Raw genomic sequence first — 15,861 nt, 5'->3', positions numbered from 1 at the left:
GTTCGATTATTAAGCAAAAGTTACATATTCTCAACCAGGACTGCATTTCATAGTTTTTATGAGTTCCTTTTGGGAAAGCTGATAGCTGAAAACAAGTCAACCAAGAGATTAATGAAAATAAAGAAGTCAGGAATTGCGGTGCTTCGGCATTTAGTGAACATTAAATCCATATAGAACCAAGGTTTTGTTAAAATGGAAATTAGGTTGATGAAATTCAGTATAAGTATTTTAATGTTTGGTAGTATAAAATTAATGTATTGCTAAGAGAACTAGTTTCAGAATGGACAAAAATAGGTGCAATCAAGTTTTAAGAGTACTAATTTCTAAATCTTTCACACTGTCTTAAATGAAATACGTCACTTAAGCAATAAATTGACTATAACTTCTTAATCTTTTCTTAATCTTTGTAAGGGTAACAATCTGGAGAGCTGTGGTCTGAATATGGTCCATCAATATTCCTGTGGAAATATTTTGCTCATTTTGTTTGATCTCCTTGGTGATGACAGAGGCAATGTAACCAGAGAGATCTTTATTTTGAGAACAATACAAAGTGACTTGATATTTACAGCTTGCTTCATGAATCATATTCTACTCCTGAAGGCACTTGAGTTTGAGACCCCTGCTTTAGAGGAGTATTTTAGGAACACACATGCCTTTGTTAAAGAAACAACAATCTAAAATAATTTCTTTGGTTTCTTTTCCTTCCCTTATCCACTTTACTAAAATCATTTCTATATGTCTATAGGTAGATTGCATATATCACATACAGAGCGAGACCTAGACATAAATACGCATACAGAGAAAACTAGAATTCAGTTTAGCAGATGTTCACAGTTTCTGGTTGGTAAGATTTTTCTATAATTTTTCACCATCTACTTTGTACTTCTCTGTCTTGCTGGAATTTCCACTAATGGGAATGTATTGTTGTTTGTACAGAAAAAGTAAAGTCATCATTCAAAACATAATGAAAACAAAGTGAATTACTTATGTGCCCAGGTTTTTTTTACATTAGGTGCTAAAGGAGATTATATATCAATAACATTACTTTGAGTGACCCAAATATTGACATCGTTTCTCGTGGTAATTTGTAAATAATAATAATTCATTAATCATCATCAGAATTCACTTAAGGTCTTTTTAGTGTTAAAGAAAGGTTCAGGGGCGCCTGGGTGGCTCAGTTGTTAAGCGTCTGCCTTTGGCCCAGGTCATGAATCCAGGATCGAGCCCCGCATTCTCCCTCTCCCACTCCCCCTGCTTTAAAAAAAAAAAACAAAAGAAAGGTTCAAAGTAAATTATTAATAATACTGCATTTGGAAAGAATGTGATCATTTGTCTCTTCAGCATAACTGCCCATCCTTTGTTTACACAGGATTTGAAGAGGTTTTCCCTTTAATGTTTGCTTAGATTAGTGAATTGACAAGAGGGGGCGCAGTTACTTTCTTTCACAATCAGTCAGCATAGCATTACTGAAGATAATGCGATTCTTCTAATAAGTCAAAAATATCCAGAGAGGTCCTAACTGGTCTCATTAGAACCCCTGGTAACTCGTAGGATCTGTTCGACACTTCACCCAATTTCCTCATTGTTCCAACAACATGCCAGCCCATTCTCAGCTCTGTGTGTAGACTGGAGTCATTTCTCCCTTGTGATAAGCTCTCAAACAGAAAAAGGACATTAGGTAAAAGTTAATACATCTGAATAGAGTATGAATTTGAGTCAATAGTAATGTATCAGTATTGGTTTATTAATTGTAACAAATAGCCCATAGTAATCCAAGATCCGGTATTTTAAAAAACACAGTCCTTCCCCGCGAAGAACTTACAAACGCAGGTAAAATTTATACAAAAATAAATAAATAAATAAAATAAAATAACAATAAAAAATAAAAAAGACAACACAAAGTAGAAAAAGAGTGCCATGATTGATGTGAACACGGGTCACTGTGGATACTCGGAGTCCACGGTGATATTCACCCTTTCTCAAGCTATGCTTACTGTGTGCTCAGCACGGTGGTAAGCGCTTTACGAGCATTATTTCATTGGGCCTCACGACAGTCCTGTGGGCAGGTCCACTTGCATAGATGAGGAAACTCACAAAGAGAATTTGCATGACTTTCCCACGGTCACTCAATGGTGGTGGGTAGAGCCAGGACCTGAACACCAAGTGCCAACTCCAGACCCGGCTCTTAACCACTGTCCTGCTGACAGTTCCATAAAGGCTGAAGGTAGCAAGGAGCATGACCTTCAGGAGGGCTCTCGCCAGACAGAGTGTGGCCAGCAACATCAAAATACCAAGAGGAGGTCAAGCAAAATGATGATATAAAGGTCCTTAGGCTTGGGGCGCCTGGGTGGCTCAGTCAATTGAGCATCTGACTCTTGGTTTGGGCTCGGGTCGTGATCTCCGGATTGTGATCTCGGGGTCGTGGGATCAGCCCTGCATCCGGCTCCATGCTCAGAGGGGTGTCTGCTTGGGATTCTCTCCCTCTCCTTGTGTCCTTCCGCCTGCTCGTGCTCTCTCTCTCTCTCTCTAATAAATAATCTTTTTTTTTTTTAAAGAAAAGATCCTTGGGCTTTAAACACAGTGGGGTCCTTGGGGATCTCGGCAAGGGAAGTTTGAGGTGCACGGCGGTGGGGGGAGCCAATGACAAACACAGTGAGTTGACAAATGAATATGTGACAGACATGGACACACGGAGGGGCACCTGGTTGACTCAGTTGGTAGAGCATGTAACTCTTGATCTCAGAGCTGTGAGTTCAAGCCCCGTCTTGGGGGTAGAGTTTACTTTAAAAAATTTTTTTAAATTAAAAAAATTAAAGAAGAAATGGATACACTGAGTGCTGAGTATTATTTCTAGAAGCCTGACCGTTCAGATAATGGGAGAGGTCAGCAACAGACATCCACCCAAAGAGGGAGCTTTTCTATAATTTGTTCTGCTTGTTTTTTTTCTAAGAATGGGGAAATCAGAGCATGGTAGTGCGTGGGTCTTGAGCTGACCTGCCTAGCTTCTCTTCCACTCGGTTTTGCAACAGCACCTGATTTTATTTGAGTATTCCTCTTCTTGCACTCCATGCTGTCTTGTCAGGACTGGAAGTCTGAGGCAGGGGAGAGGGGAGGTTCTGACCCACCTTAGGACCATTCAACACTGTCCCTGAGGACTTTAAAACGTGAGTGATTGATACCAGGACAAAAATGGTTAGAGTTGATTCACCCTAACAATGATGTGGAGTCCGGGTTAAAAACCTCTGTGTGATTTTTCAGCCTGACCTTCTGGAAACCTTCCCTGGCACATCTCAGGAGGAAAGTTGCCCGCCCCATGCCAGTGGGGTGCACACAGCTAGTGCACTGAGTTGCAGTCAAGGACTAAGCCCCTTTGGCTCATGCTCTTGGCACATCTGCATTTCTCTCCAGGTGCCTTCATTCCTTGGTGTCTTTATCTGAGGCTTTGGGCACCGGTCTTCTTCAGGCACTTCTGCTGAGGGCTCCTTATGGCGGGGGGGGGGGGGGGGGGGGGGGGAGGGAATCTGAGAGACACTTTTCCCCACTCTGACTCAGTAGCTAGTACCTTTCCACTCCTATCAAGTAGCTTTAATCAGCTACTGTGACACCTAACAACCCATTTCTCCCTCAGCTCAACTGAGCATCTGACAACTAGTCTTGGAGGTCACGGTCTATAATGCAAGGTTACCCAGCCCGATAGAGCTGCCCTGGCACCTGCTCTTCCCGAGGCCAGCTCTTGTGCATTTCCTTATATGTGATGGGCCCTTTTTTGGGCTTCAATTAGCCAGAGTTCTTCGTAGTTGCACAACCCTGGCCGTTGTGAGCATGTCTATAGGGTGATCGTGAAAAACCAACAAAGAAACTTAAAAAAAAAAAAAGGCCCCATATCAGTCCATATAACTAACTGGGTATCTTCACCACAGACAGCTTGAGAAAGCGACATAGTGGGAGTTACGCTTTTTATCTGAAATATTTTCTAAACTATTTTTCTGCTAAATGGATCATTTTCAGTTATAGTTCTGAAGCAAAAAAAAAGTACCAAAATAAAAATTTATTTACCAAACCTAAAGGTCTGTCATAGATTTGGAAATGTTAAACTAAAATGTTGAGTTCAACTTTGAGGGGAAAAAAACCCAAATCTATTTCAGGAATGGAACGTTGGTTTTGTTCGCAGAGTAAAACTTAAAGTACCCAAGAATGGCCAGCAGAGGGAGCCAAAACCACGCATGTAACTTTTTATTCTTCACAAATCTTTTAGGAAAATGGGTTATTAAAAACTGCAAAATGCAAATGAACCTCATCTTCCCAAAATATATGCAAAAATCATAGAAATCATATAACTTAACGCTACTCTGCTGCCACGTGCTGTATGGAAAACTTTAAAGCTGGAGGGAGATTCTGAATCTCAAGTAGTTCTGAAAAGAAGGATTCCCCCCCCCCACCCTCCCTTCCTCTCTCTTCCTCTCTTCCCTCTCTGGGACTGGCTTGTAATAACTCCTGAAAAGTAGGTAATTTGTATTCTATTTCAACTGATACATTCTGAATTGTATAACAACACTTTTTCACTTGTCACTGCTGGGAGCGTCCTGGTTCATACTGGAAACAGGTGTGTTGAGAAGAAGCCAGAGAGCCTCTAACACAGACCTCTGAAATCAGGCCTCAGGGCTACCTCAGGAAAGAAAAGGAACGGGTTTCTCATGAAAGTTCGTTGAAAAGGAATTTGCTGCAAGTATAAGTGTCTCTCCATTTTCTAGGTGGTACCTGCATTAGTCAGGGTGTTCCCTTTTTTGGCCCAATCTAAGAGGGGAAAGGAATTTATTGAAAGGATACTGGTCTGCATTACACTTTTAGTGGTTTGTAGTTAAAATTTGGGGAAGATATTTTCTACATAAAAATGAGAACAGTTTATTTTGTGTGACTTAATGTTCACAAATTTGAAAATTTAATTAAAATGGATTAAAAAACCCCAAACAAACAGTTCAGGCCCAAATGGCTTTACTGGCAATTTCCAATAAATATTTAAGGAAAAAGAATGTCATGTGAAACAAAGCCTTCCAGAGAAGAAAAAAGAGAAAGTAGTTTCTATCCTTTTATGAAGCTAGCATTACCTGGATATCAAAACCCAAACAAGGGACTTCCATTTCCAGAAAGATGGGGTAGATGTATCTTTTCTATTCCTCTCAGTAAGTACAGATAAGGATGGACATTATAAACAAAACAAACATTAAGAGGACTCTGAAAGGTGGAGAGAGGCTGGCAGATGGATAAGGACCTCAGACAGAAGGAAGGCTACACTGGGAAGGGGCAAGGGTTTTCTTTTTACTTCTTATAGCCTAGGATTTTTTCTTTCTTTCTTACCCACTGTATCCCTGGCACCTAATAAAGTGTCCAGCAAGTAAGAGGTGCTTGGTAAATGAATGAATGAATAAATCAATGAATGAGGGATCACTAAGTAGTGGATCTATTAAGCATGAAGGACTATCGAAAACACTATTGAAGAAAAAACAATTAAACTCAGTCCCTGATCTCTGAATTTATTATATATGCCCTAAACATTGGCCAATGTAAGAACACACAAGGTGAGGGGGGATATCTGCTAAAACTACAAACCATAAACAAAAATCAACTGCTTCTTAGCCATGACTAGTGATGATGTCATTTCCTTTCTACAGAATGAAGAACAGTACCATGCAAAAAGGAAGAATTTTAGGCAATCTGAGAAGATGAAAACGAACATACCAAATACAGGATTAAAATAGAGATGCTGAGAAAGAAACATAGTATAAAACTGCTTGGACCATTCAATCCTGAATAACCTGAAAACTCAATCCTGCTGTTGTCAACACCATGGAGAAGGAAGGAAAAGAAATAAGATATAAGGATGTTCTGGGGCGCCTGGGGGGGCTCAGTGGGTTAAGTGTCTGCCTTCAGCTCAGGTCATGATCCCAGGCTCCTGGGATCCTGGGATCAAGCCCCATGTCAAGCACCATGCTCAGAGGGGAGCCTGCTTCTCCCTCTCCCTCTGCCCCCCACCCCCACCCCGCTCACGCTCTCACTCCCTCTCTCTCTCTCTCTCCAATAAATAAAATCTAAAAAAAAAAAAAATAAGGACTTTCTTTCCATTATTTTATACAAGAATATGAGGTGATCTAAACCATTCAATGCCTACCACATACTGTCAATACATCCTAAGAAATCAAGAAATCCACACATCAAATGACACCTGCTTGCAGGGCCGCTTTGCTGAACAACTGTAGGGGGTGCTGCTGGCAGTGTCGTCCATGCGAAAGGCACCCCCTGAATGCACAGCAAATATCCTAGCTGGCCAAACACTGCCGACCGGCTCAAATAAATGTTTCGGTTTCCAAGGCATTACAGAACAACACAGTGATATCTACAATTGCTATACATATTCATGAAGACACACCACCAGTTTTGAAAGAGAGCCAAGCAGAGAAAGGAATATCTTGTTCTACTGACAAGACAATTTCCTTGGTTAATGTCACCAGACATTACAGCTATATTCCTTGCTAATCTGAATTTCGTTCAAATCTCTGAAGAGCTTTGTTCATTTTGTGACAAAATTAGACACTTGCAAAATAAGTTTCTGACAATTCACATAAATTTATTTGTGCACTGATCATTTAGTGTGGGAGCCTTTTTAAAAATGCATAGAAATGGCATTAGAGCCAGATGAAATAATGTGATTTCTAAAAAAGCACTCCATCAAATGTTTTGCTAGGGTTCCATAAAAGCAGTATGAGGTGTCTGCTTCATAATCATACGATTTTTTACTTCATTTTTTGCTTTACTTGGAAAACTTCCCAACATAATCTGCCAACACACTTTTTAAACCAGTCCATTTTAAATGAGATGATCTCATCTAACGTTTAAGACTAAAAGATGAGAAGAGACAAAAGGGAAAGATACTTGAAGGTTAATTTGCCTAAGATTATTTTTTTAAATACGAGAATAGGACAGCTAGTAATAAGGGAGTGTTTCTCAAACTTAGCTGAACACGAGACTGACCTGGGGTCTTAGATGACAAGTGAGAATTTCCAGGCCTCATCCCTAGAGGTTCTGATTCCTGAGGTTTGGGATGGGGCTCAGGAATGCGTATTATTAAAAGCAGTTGAAGAAGCTTTGCAATCAGGCAAATTCGGGAAATACCTGGTGTCAGGGAAAGAACACTGACCTAGTCATGGTGTTCAAAACACTAAGGCTCTTCTGTGTGTCCTTAATTGAGTCACTTTATCTTACCAGGGCTAAGTCTACAGTTGTAAAAATAGAACAAGAAGGGTTTTAGTCTATAATCTCCTTGAAGACAGGAACCACTGGGCTATGCTCACAACTGGGTCCCCTGTGCCTTGCCTGGTGCCTGGCACCTAAGAACCTCCCAGATATTATTTGTTGACTACTTCACTAGCTAGACAACAGGCAAGATCCCTTTTCAAGTGTAAAAATTATATGATTCTAAAAATAAGTAAGTAATAAAACAATTCATTTGGTCAGCCATGTACAAAACAATAGTTATTCTCAAACCCAAACAAAATATAAACCAAAAAAAATAAATAAATAAAGCACCCACTCCTTTTGCTTGGCACATCGCTGATAAGTATTTCAAAGGATCAGACTTGGGTAACTTGATCTCATGCCTTCTTCATAGGATGGGAGGGTTCAAGGTAATGAACTGGATGCACTTAGCATGACTGTTTGGCTCACAAAAGTCAGTAGAGGCTCAGTAAAAGTGAGTTGAATCCGGAACCCCAGGAAATTATGCGGAAAACAGGGTAAGTTCTCCTGCTACACATACAGGAAAACTGTAGTCACAGGAGGGCTTTTAGGCTTTTTGTTACTTTAGTCCCAAAATATATGGTCACGTAACAAGTCAAGAATTATTAGGAACCTTCTCTGACACCTGTGGATTGTGCAGAAATAAAGGCTTTTGAAACTAAAAAGAGGGGCACCTGGCTTAGTCAGTGGAGCATGCAAATCTTGATCTCAGGTTGTGAGTTCAAGACCCACATTGGGTCCAGAGATTACTTAAACATAAAATCTTTAAAAAAAAAAAAAAAAAAAAGCAAATCCGAAGAAGGCTTAGTTCAAATTTCTGCATACCTCCCACAATGTTTCAGAATTGAAAAAAAAATCACATCATGTGTCCAGTCAACTGTATATTAATACCCTCCCTGAGCTAACACAAAACAGTACACTTTTATATAATAACTTGTTTCCTCCTTTTGAAAAAAATTCTGAAAATACTGATCCTGAGATGGGGGGAGGGGGAAAGGAAACCACTAACTCTTAGGACATTCAAGTCCCAATTTCTCAATTTGACAAGTAAAATACAAATTGTTCATAAAAATATTGCCAAGCTGTGACCAAATTAATCAGAATGTTATTAAAACATTAATTTAAAAAATAAGACTATGCATATGCAGTGCAAAATCACAAGACATGGGGGTGTTTTTCATTCAAAGAGCAATTCTGACTTGGAACTGGCACAAGGGTCAGTAGGTCTGATTGTACGTGCTATGTAAGAAAAGCTCCGAGCTGCAGTATTCTGAAACTCTTAAAACCACACGATCTCAGGCAGTAAAGAGGCAAGAGATTTTTCACTGAGAGCGGAGATGGAGGTGTCCCGGGGAGGCGATGCTGAGATCATGCACCATCCTTCTCTGGGTACAAGGTGAAGGCATTGGGGAAGACACAGGAAAAGGGAACAGAGCAACCACTCATGCTATATTGTTCTAACAGCTTCAGGGAACAGGAGTCTTCCGTATGTTTTCCCAGCATCTTCCCCACGCCCTAAAATTCATCCCGGAGAAAGAGGTTGGCTTAGCTGTCGGGAAGAAGAACCAAACCAGCCCGCATGCAATGGCCCCTAGTCAGACACCAGATAGGGCAGCGAGCTGACCACCTCCCCGGATTCGGTGACAATGTCATCGTACACCCAGCGTCGGTTGCAGCGGCACTCGGGCCCGCACTTGTTGGAGTTGCACTTGGGACAAGGGTAGAAGCAGCCCAGACAGTTCTTCTCCAAGCAATCACACAGATCAGCATCATTGCAGATAAGCCTGCCGCTTTTGTCATACTTCTTCCTAACTCTGTGGGGAGAACAGAAGACAGTGCCAGGTTCCCCCGCACGGAGCATGAACCACTCTGCAGCCACCTCCCTAAATCCAATCCCTTGATTCCAGGGAACCAGCACCCAGAGGATTCCCCAGCCACGATTCCCAATAGTAGATGGCAGTGGTGTCCCCAGGAAATTCAGCCCATGTGCCCCGTGCTCGTCACTGACAGGACCCTTCGTTTTCCCAGGAAGGTGATATGCCACCGAAGTCGGTTATAAAGAGGAGCTGTAAAAGCTTCTTCCTACAAATGCCACCCCCCCATTTTTCTTTAAACATATAATCATTCCTGATGGGATTTTTCCCTGATAAATTACGCTCTTTTTCCTTTCTGCAAAAAAGCACTCTTAGTGAATAATATGATTATGGTTTTTAATGACTCAAGATAAATAGAAGAACTGTCCATGACTGCACCATCATCATTAACAGAAAAACACACATATACACCTACCCACCCCCACACACAAAACTCCTTTGGTAACAGTCTCCAGGTGCCACGCTTCAGCTCCTTTCTGATTCTGTCACCCAGTGTGGAGCGAGAAGGCAGGTGACCAAGATGGCGGCCTCTCTCCGAAGCTCTGACTGAAGGCAAGGTGTTTTGTGCCAGAGGAACGCACCAGAGACTACACCCCACTTGAGTCCCCACACTTTCTCTGTCAGCCCCTACAACGTGCCCAGAAAACAGAAGCTGTCACAGGAATTCTACCACCTTCTCAAAACCAGGCCCTTTTGAAATAAACCCTTCAGAATTGAGCTGCTTGAAAGCGAGAGGAGGACCAAGTATCTCTAGACAGCTTGTATCCATTATTAACAGCTGGAAGTAAAAAAAAAAAAAGAAAAAAAAAAAAAGGCTGGCCCTCAGCTGGTGTGGTGAGATTATGAACTTCTCCACCCTTTGTCTTGAAACAGGTTTGACACCTGCTCTCCTTCCTGTTCAGGGTAAGTAATGCTGTTCTCTCTTCTTCCCTCTCCTAACAAGGCAGGGAAGGCCAAGGATCATTATGGAAACTTGCTGCCTGATTTTCTCACTTGGGCAGGAATACCTTCCGATGGGGATTTAGATCTGAAGCATTTCATCTGTGGGAGGAGGGCTCCACTCCTTCCCATGCCCACCGGGAAATGCAGGTATGAGCAGACCAGGAGATTTAAAATCCATGATGGAAATCATGGGAGTGGGTGGTCGTGAAACCACCAGATTGCCCATATCGGATCTTGTCCCTCTGCCTTAACCCAAATATTCCCTTGCCTTAACTCAGACACCAAGAGGCAAATTTTATAGTTTCCTGCCCACCTGATGCTATCTTTTATAAAATTCTAAACTATCGTACACACAAAAGTATGGAAAACACACATGCACAGATAAAGAAGAATAAAGCAAACCTCCACATTCTCCCTGCCCAACGTGATAAAAGGTATAACAGGGTCCTTTCCCCCCAGCACAGGAGCTGGGTCCCTCCCATGGTGGCGGGGAGCTCAGAACCTGAGACATGTAGATGACCCACCTTCCAAGGTGACTTTTCTTACAAGAACCCGGTTAGTTGATCTTTTATTGTCATTGTTTTAATTTTCCAGGAATAAATTAAAAAGCCTTTCTGCTGGATTGGCAGGTGGAGAAAAAAAAAAAAGGTAGGGCGCCTGGGTGGCTCAGTCGTTAAGCGTCTGCCTTCGGCTCGGGTCATGATCCCAGGGTCCTGGGATCGAGTCCCGCATCGGGCTCCCTGCTCAGCAGGAAGCCTGCTTCTCCCTCTCCCACTCCCCCTGCTTGTGTTCCTGCTCTCGCTGTCTCTCTCTGTCCAATAAATAAATAAAAAATCTAAAAAAAAAAAAAGGTATAACAGGGTTGAGGTCCTCCTCATGCCCCGCCCACTGCATCCTTCAACCCCGCCCTCCAAGAGGAACCACAGCTTGCTGTTACAAAAGTCATCTCCCTGGGGTCCCTGGCTGGCTCAGTTGGTAGAGCATGCAACTCTTGATCTTGGGGTCCTGGGGCTTAGAGTCATGAGTTCAAGACCCATGTTGGGCATAAAAAAAAAATTCATCTCCCTGCCTTAGTTACATGTGTATGAATCCCCAAGCACATTGCATTTCCCTACATTGTGATTTGTGATTCATCCATGATGGTACTAGCTGTTATTCAAATATTTTCACTTCTATATGCATTCCGCTGTAAGAATATACAAGTTTCTCATCTTTTCCATTATGGATGGGCATTTTGATTATTACTACCTTATTTTCTTTACTATTGTAACAATGCTATGAGATTTCTGAATGTGTCTCCTTTTTTTTTATTTAAGATTTTATTTATTTGACAGAGAGAGACACAGCGAGAGAGGGAACACAAGCAGGGGGAGTCGGAGAGGGAGAAACAGGCTTCCTGCCGAGTAGGGAGCCCGATGCGGGGCTCGATCCCAGGACCCCGGGATCATGACCTGAGCCAAAGGCAGATGCTTAACCGACTGAGCCACCCAGGTGCCCCTGAATGTGTCTCCTGTTGTAAATATATAAGAGTTTTTCCAGGATATATATCTAGGAGTGAAGATGTTAAGTCATAAGGTATATAGGTTATACGAGCCTGTTTTTAAATAGTGATTGTACACATATTACACTCAATTCATGTCCATTAGTTTCACCAACACTGATATCATCGGACTACATGCTGCCTCTCTGGGGAGTGGGGTGCTGCCCCATACTACACTGATGAGATTCTGTATCCTGAGGATTTATTTAGCTTTTTCTTCTACGAAATGCCTGTTCATTGATTGGTTCATTTTTCTCTTTGCATGTTTATCTTTTTCTTATTGGGTTGTATGTATTTTGGATACTGATGTTTCAAATTAGAAACAGTTTCTCCTATCTTGTGGTTTGTCTTTCATTATTTTTAAGGTGTCTCTTAATGGGTATAAATTCTTAATTTTAATGTAGTCAAATTCATCAACCTTTTTGGTTGCTTAATGGTTTGCTTATACTTGTGATGTGCTAGCAATTAATGTGGGAAACAAAGGCAAAGGAAAAATTATTAAATTTCCTTACTACCTACAGCCCATTCACAAGTCCTTGAACCAGGCAGAGTGACATTCCTCTAGGGACTCAGCTGCCTCTCTGTTGATACATTACTAAGGGCAAAAGACAATCTTAGCCCGACCCGAAGGACCCTGTTAGTCTACTTTCACATATAAAAATTCCGTTGGAAACTTCCTTTATCTCTACCCCCTAAGATTTGTGTTGACAATCATCCCCCAAGCATATGGCCCACCGATATACACCTGAAGGGTCTCGTGACTAAGGTTTTATTAGACGGTAATAAATGACCTTTTCCCAACAATGGCTAGCCCCCTCAAGGTCTGGATACCTTGCTTGCAAAATTCCTTAGAGACTTACACTATCTCTAACCCTCTCCCAACTTGAAAGCATATAATGGGCCACCCCTCATGACCCCAGTGTAGCTCTTTTTGCCCACGGGTCAGTCCCTCTACTTTAATAAAATCACCTTTTTGCACCAAAGACGTCTCAGGAATTCTCTCTTGGCCATCAGCTCCAAGGCCCATCTTTCCTACATCAACTATCATTGCACTTATGATATATCTGCACACATTTGATACCTGAATTCATTCCCACAGTTATATTATTTCTCCATCTAATGATACATCTTTCTTACTTTTAATCATCTTTCTTACTAAAGCTTTTACTCTAAGCATCTCAAACCAACTGAAGTATTAAAAAAATTGATTCCTGGTTTGGGATTATTGTCTACTTCTTGAAGTTCCTAACTTCCAAACACATTGAGCGATATTCTACTTCAGAAAAGATATTTTTAAAACATAAAAAAGAGGCCATCTTTCCTTTGTCAAGAAGAACTCATGCATTTTACAATCCACAAATCAAATATAATAAATCATGATCTTACTTGTATTTTACAGAAAAATATTCATTCATCTTTGACATCCGAGCTTTCTTTTTCTGCTGCCTTGTTTCAGGATTAAAGTCCGCTACCTGTGGCCCAGGATTTTGAAACGCCAAGCATTTTAACTGCCGCTCTATCTGTTGCTATGAAACAAATAATATGTATTTGGAGTAAGAACTGGATAATTATGTTGTATCAAAATAAACTTTCTGTAACTTTTGCCATAATGTCACAAAAGTACAGATGTTTTACCTAGCGAAAGAAACAGCTTAATTTGATTAAGTTTCAAAAGATGTTGTAAATTTCTTCAAGTTAGGTGATTCTGAATAAAGAAATCCATAGTATACATCTCATATAATAAATATAAATATAGTCGGTTGAGCCTCTGACTTTTGATCTCAGCTTGGGTCTTTCTGTTGTTTTATTTTTTAAGATTCATTTATTTATTTTAGAGGCAGGGAAGGGGCAGAGGGAGAGGGAGAGATAGTCTTAAGCAGACTCCCTGCTGAGTGCAGAGCCCCACGCAGGACCCAATCTCACCACTGAGATCACGACCTGAGCCAAAATCAAGAGTTGGACGCTAAACCGACTGCGCCACCCAGGTGCCCCTCAGCTTGGGTCTGGATCTCAGGGTTGTGAGTTCAAGCCCCATGTTGGGCTCCACACTGGGCATGGAGCCTACTTTAAAATAAATAAATAAATATAAAAATACATATTTATACTTATAAATATATCTAAATATTTAAATGATATAATATATAATACAAATATATATAAGTATAAAATATATACATATATAACATATAAACATAATATATATAAACAACCAAGCAGGAACAGAATTCCTTTTATACTTGGAAAATACCAGTTGGCTTCTCAAATCTGATGGGTCTGAAAGTCCAAATTAGCATTTATGGAGGACAAGAACAAGGGATTAAAACCCTTCTGCAGTTGTTGGCTGGACAAACTCAGGTGGAATGCCTGAAGTGTTTCAAACCACGTGAGACCCAAGGTGCACACAGCCCCCTTCCCCTGCCTTTAGTGTTCTGAGATATGTTTCAGAATAATCATGACCTTGGGCGTGTGGACCCCATCAGGGCTTTGCAGCCACCTGAATGATCCACTCTCAGTAAAAGCCAGATTTGAAAAAAAAAAAATTTCCTAGAATAGCTTTCTAGAGTGTTAGCGGAAAGTTTCAAAAGACTCCGTCTGGAGACATTAACAATTGGAAAAGAAACAGAGCTTAATGGAGAAGAGCAACAGAGATGCTTCAATAAATCCTGATACCTTATTTCAAAAATGTAGCACATATATCATGAGGGAAGGGAATGATCTTCTGAAAGATTTTAGAAGAATATAATCTGGGGCGCCTGGGTGGCTCAGTTGGTTAGGCAACTGCCTTCAGCTCAGGTCATGATCCTGGAGTCCCGGGATCGAGTCCCGCATCGGGCTCCCCGCTTGGCGAGGGGCCTGCTTCTCCCTCTAACCCTCCCCGCTCTCATGTACTCTCTCTCTCTCTCTCATTCTCACTCTCTCAAAATAAATAAATAAATCTTTTAAAAAAAAAAAAAGAATATAATCTGAATGGCCCCCAAACACACAGACTGACATACAGATGAAATACTTTACCAGGAAACAAAAGGGAAACTTTCAAAGTGTGAATTTCAATGTAACAGATTAGTAACAGAATCTCAGCCTTATATGCCATTTATTTATCTTAATAATAGTCCAGGCTGTCTAAAATAATATAAATATATTTCTTTAAATTTTCATCTCGGTGTGTGTGTACGGGTTTGTTTTTTACAAACTTAACCTTATGAGAGAATTACGTATTTAGGTATGGCTGTGAAAAAAAATACAACTTCGGACCGTCCATTACCATTCTCAGTCTAGGAACAGAGACACGAGGGTAAGCCTCTCTGTGTCCAAATCTGGGCTCTGCCACTTGCTAGTGGCGTGCCTTGACCAAGCTTCTTCTCTGAGCCTCGGTGTCTCCTTTTTGCAAAATGGGGTAACAGGATTATCTTGTGAGAAGGATTTGGTGAATTAATATATGCAAAGTTTTAGAATCATGGGGCGCCTGGGTGGCTCAGTCAGTTGAGGGTCTGCTTTCGGCTCAGGTCATGATCTCAGGGTCCTGGTCCCCTGCTCAGCGGGGAGTCTGCTTCTCCCTCTGCCCCTCCCCACCCTGCTCATGCTCCCTCTCTCTCTCAAATAAATAAGTAAAAATCTTTAAAAAGGGGGGGGACTAGGTTTTTTAAAATAAAAACACTGGACACTATAAAAACACTATATTCTCCACAAATATTCTTCTCCAGGGAGCGGGATTTTATTGCACAGAACACTGGGCTATAAATCAAGGGAGGTCAGTGACAGAGAGGGGGCATGTGAAGTGAGACCAGCCCCGCAGAGAGCTGAGTGAAAAGGGGGAGGGGGAAGCCCCATCAGCACAGAGGAGCGGAGAACCTTCCCATGAAATCCTGACTGGATCCACCTTCCATCCAAGTCCAGGCTCACCTCCGCGATCCCCAAGTTGAGACCTCTCCAAATACCATGAAACCCTAATACCCATTTGCCATACCAGTTGCTTCTGTCCAATCCGACAGTTGTTCTCAGGAGAACTTTGACCTGTGCGTCCCTCGTGGGTGGAAGTGCTTTTGTCTGATTGTTCATTCATTTCTGATCCCTGAAAAGAGTAATGGGGGGAAAAAGTAGGACACATTCATATCATACGTCTGCAATAACTTCATCCGGCGACTTTCCGGCTCTTGCCCTACAGCTTGCTTTCTTGCAAAGCCAGGTTTCCTGAAAAAGCCATCCACCCTCCTGGCT

The 15,861-nt window shown here is 41.5% G+C and overlaps 1 protein-coding gene across 1 annotated transcript; it reads right to left on the bottom strand.

Annotated features, from left to right (window-relative positions):
• Positions 1-8,763: 8,763 nt before the first annotated feature.
• Positions 8,764-15,706, bottom strand: ARL14EPL (ADP ribosylation factor like GTPase 14 effector protein like). The gene is made up of 3 exons (XM_027604312.1): positions 15,611-15,706; positions 13,033-13,172; positions 8,764-9,104 (listed from the first exon to the last, which is right to left on the bottom strand). The coding sequence occupies exons 1-3, from the start codon at positions 15,704-15,706 to the stop codon at positions 8,882-8,884; spliced, it is 459 nt and encodes a 152-aa protein (XP_027460113.1). The 3' UTR covers positions 8,764-8,881.
• Positions 15,707-15,861: the final 155 nt, after the last annotated feature.

Source organism: Zalophus californianus, chromosome 5 (assembly GCF_009762305.2).
Source record: "Zalophus californianus isolate mZalCal1 chromosome 5, mZalCal1.pri.v2, whole genome shotgun sequence".
In the NCBI taxonomy this organism is placed as follows: domain Eukaryota; kingdom Metazoa; phylum Chordata; class Mammalia; order Carnivora; family Otariidae; genus Zalophus; species Zalophus californianus.
Note: the sequence above shows the minus strand (reverse complement) of the source record. Positions and strands in the feature narration are given on the sequence as shown.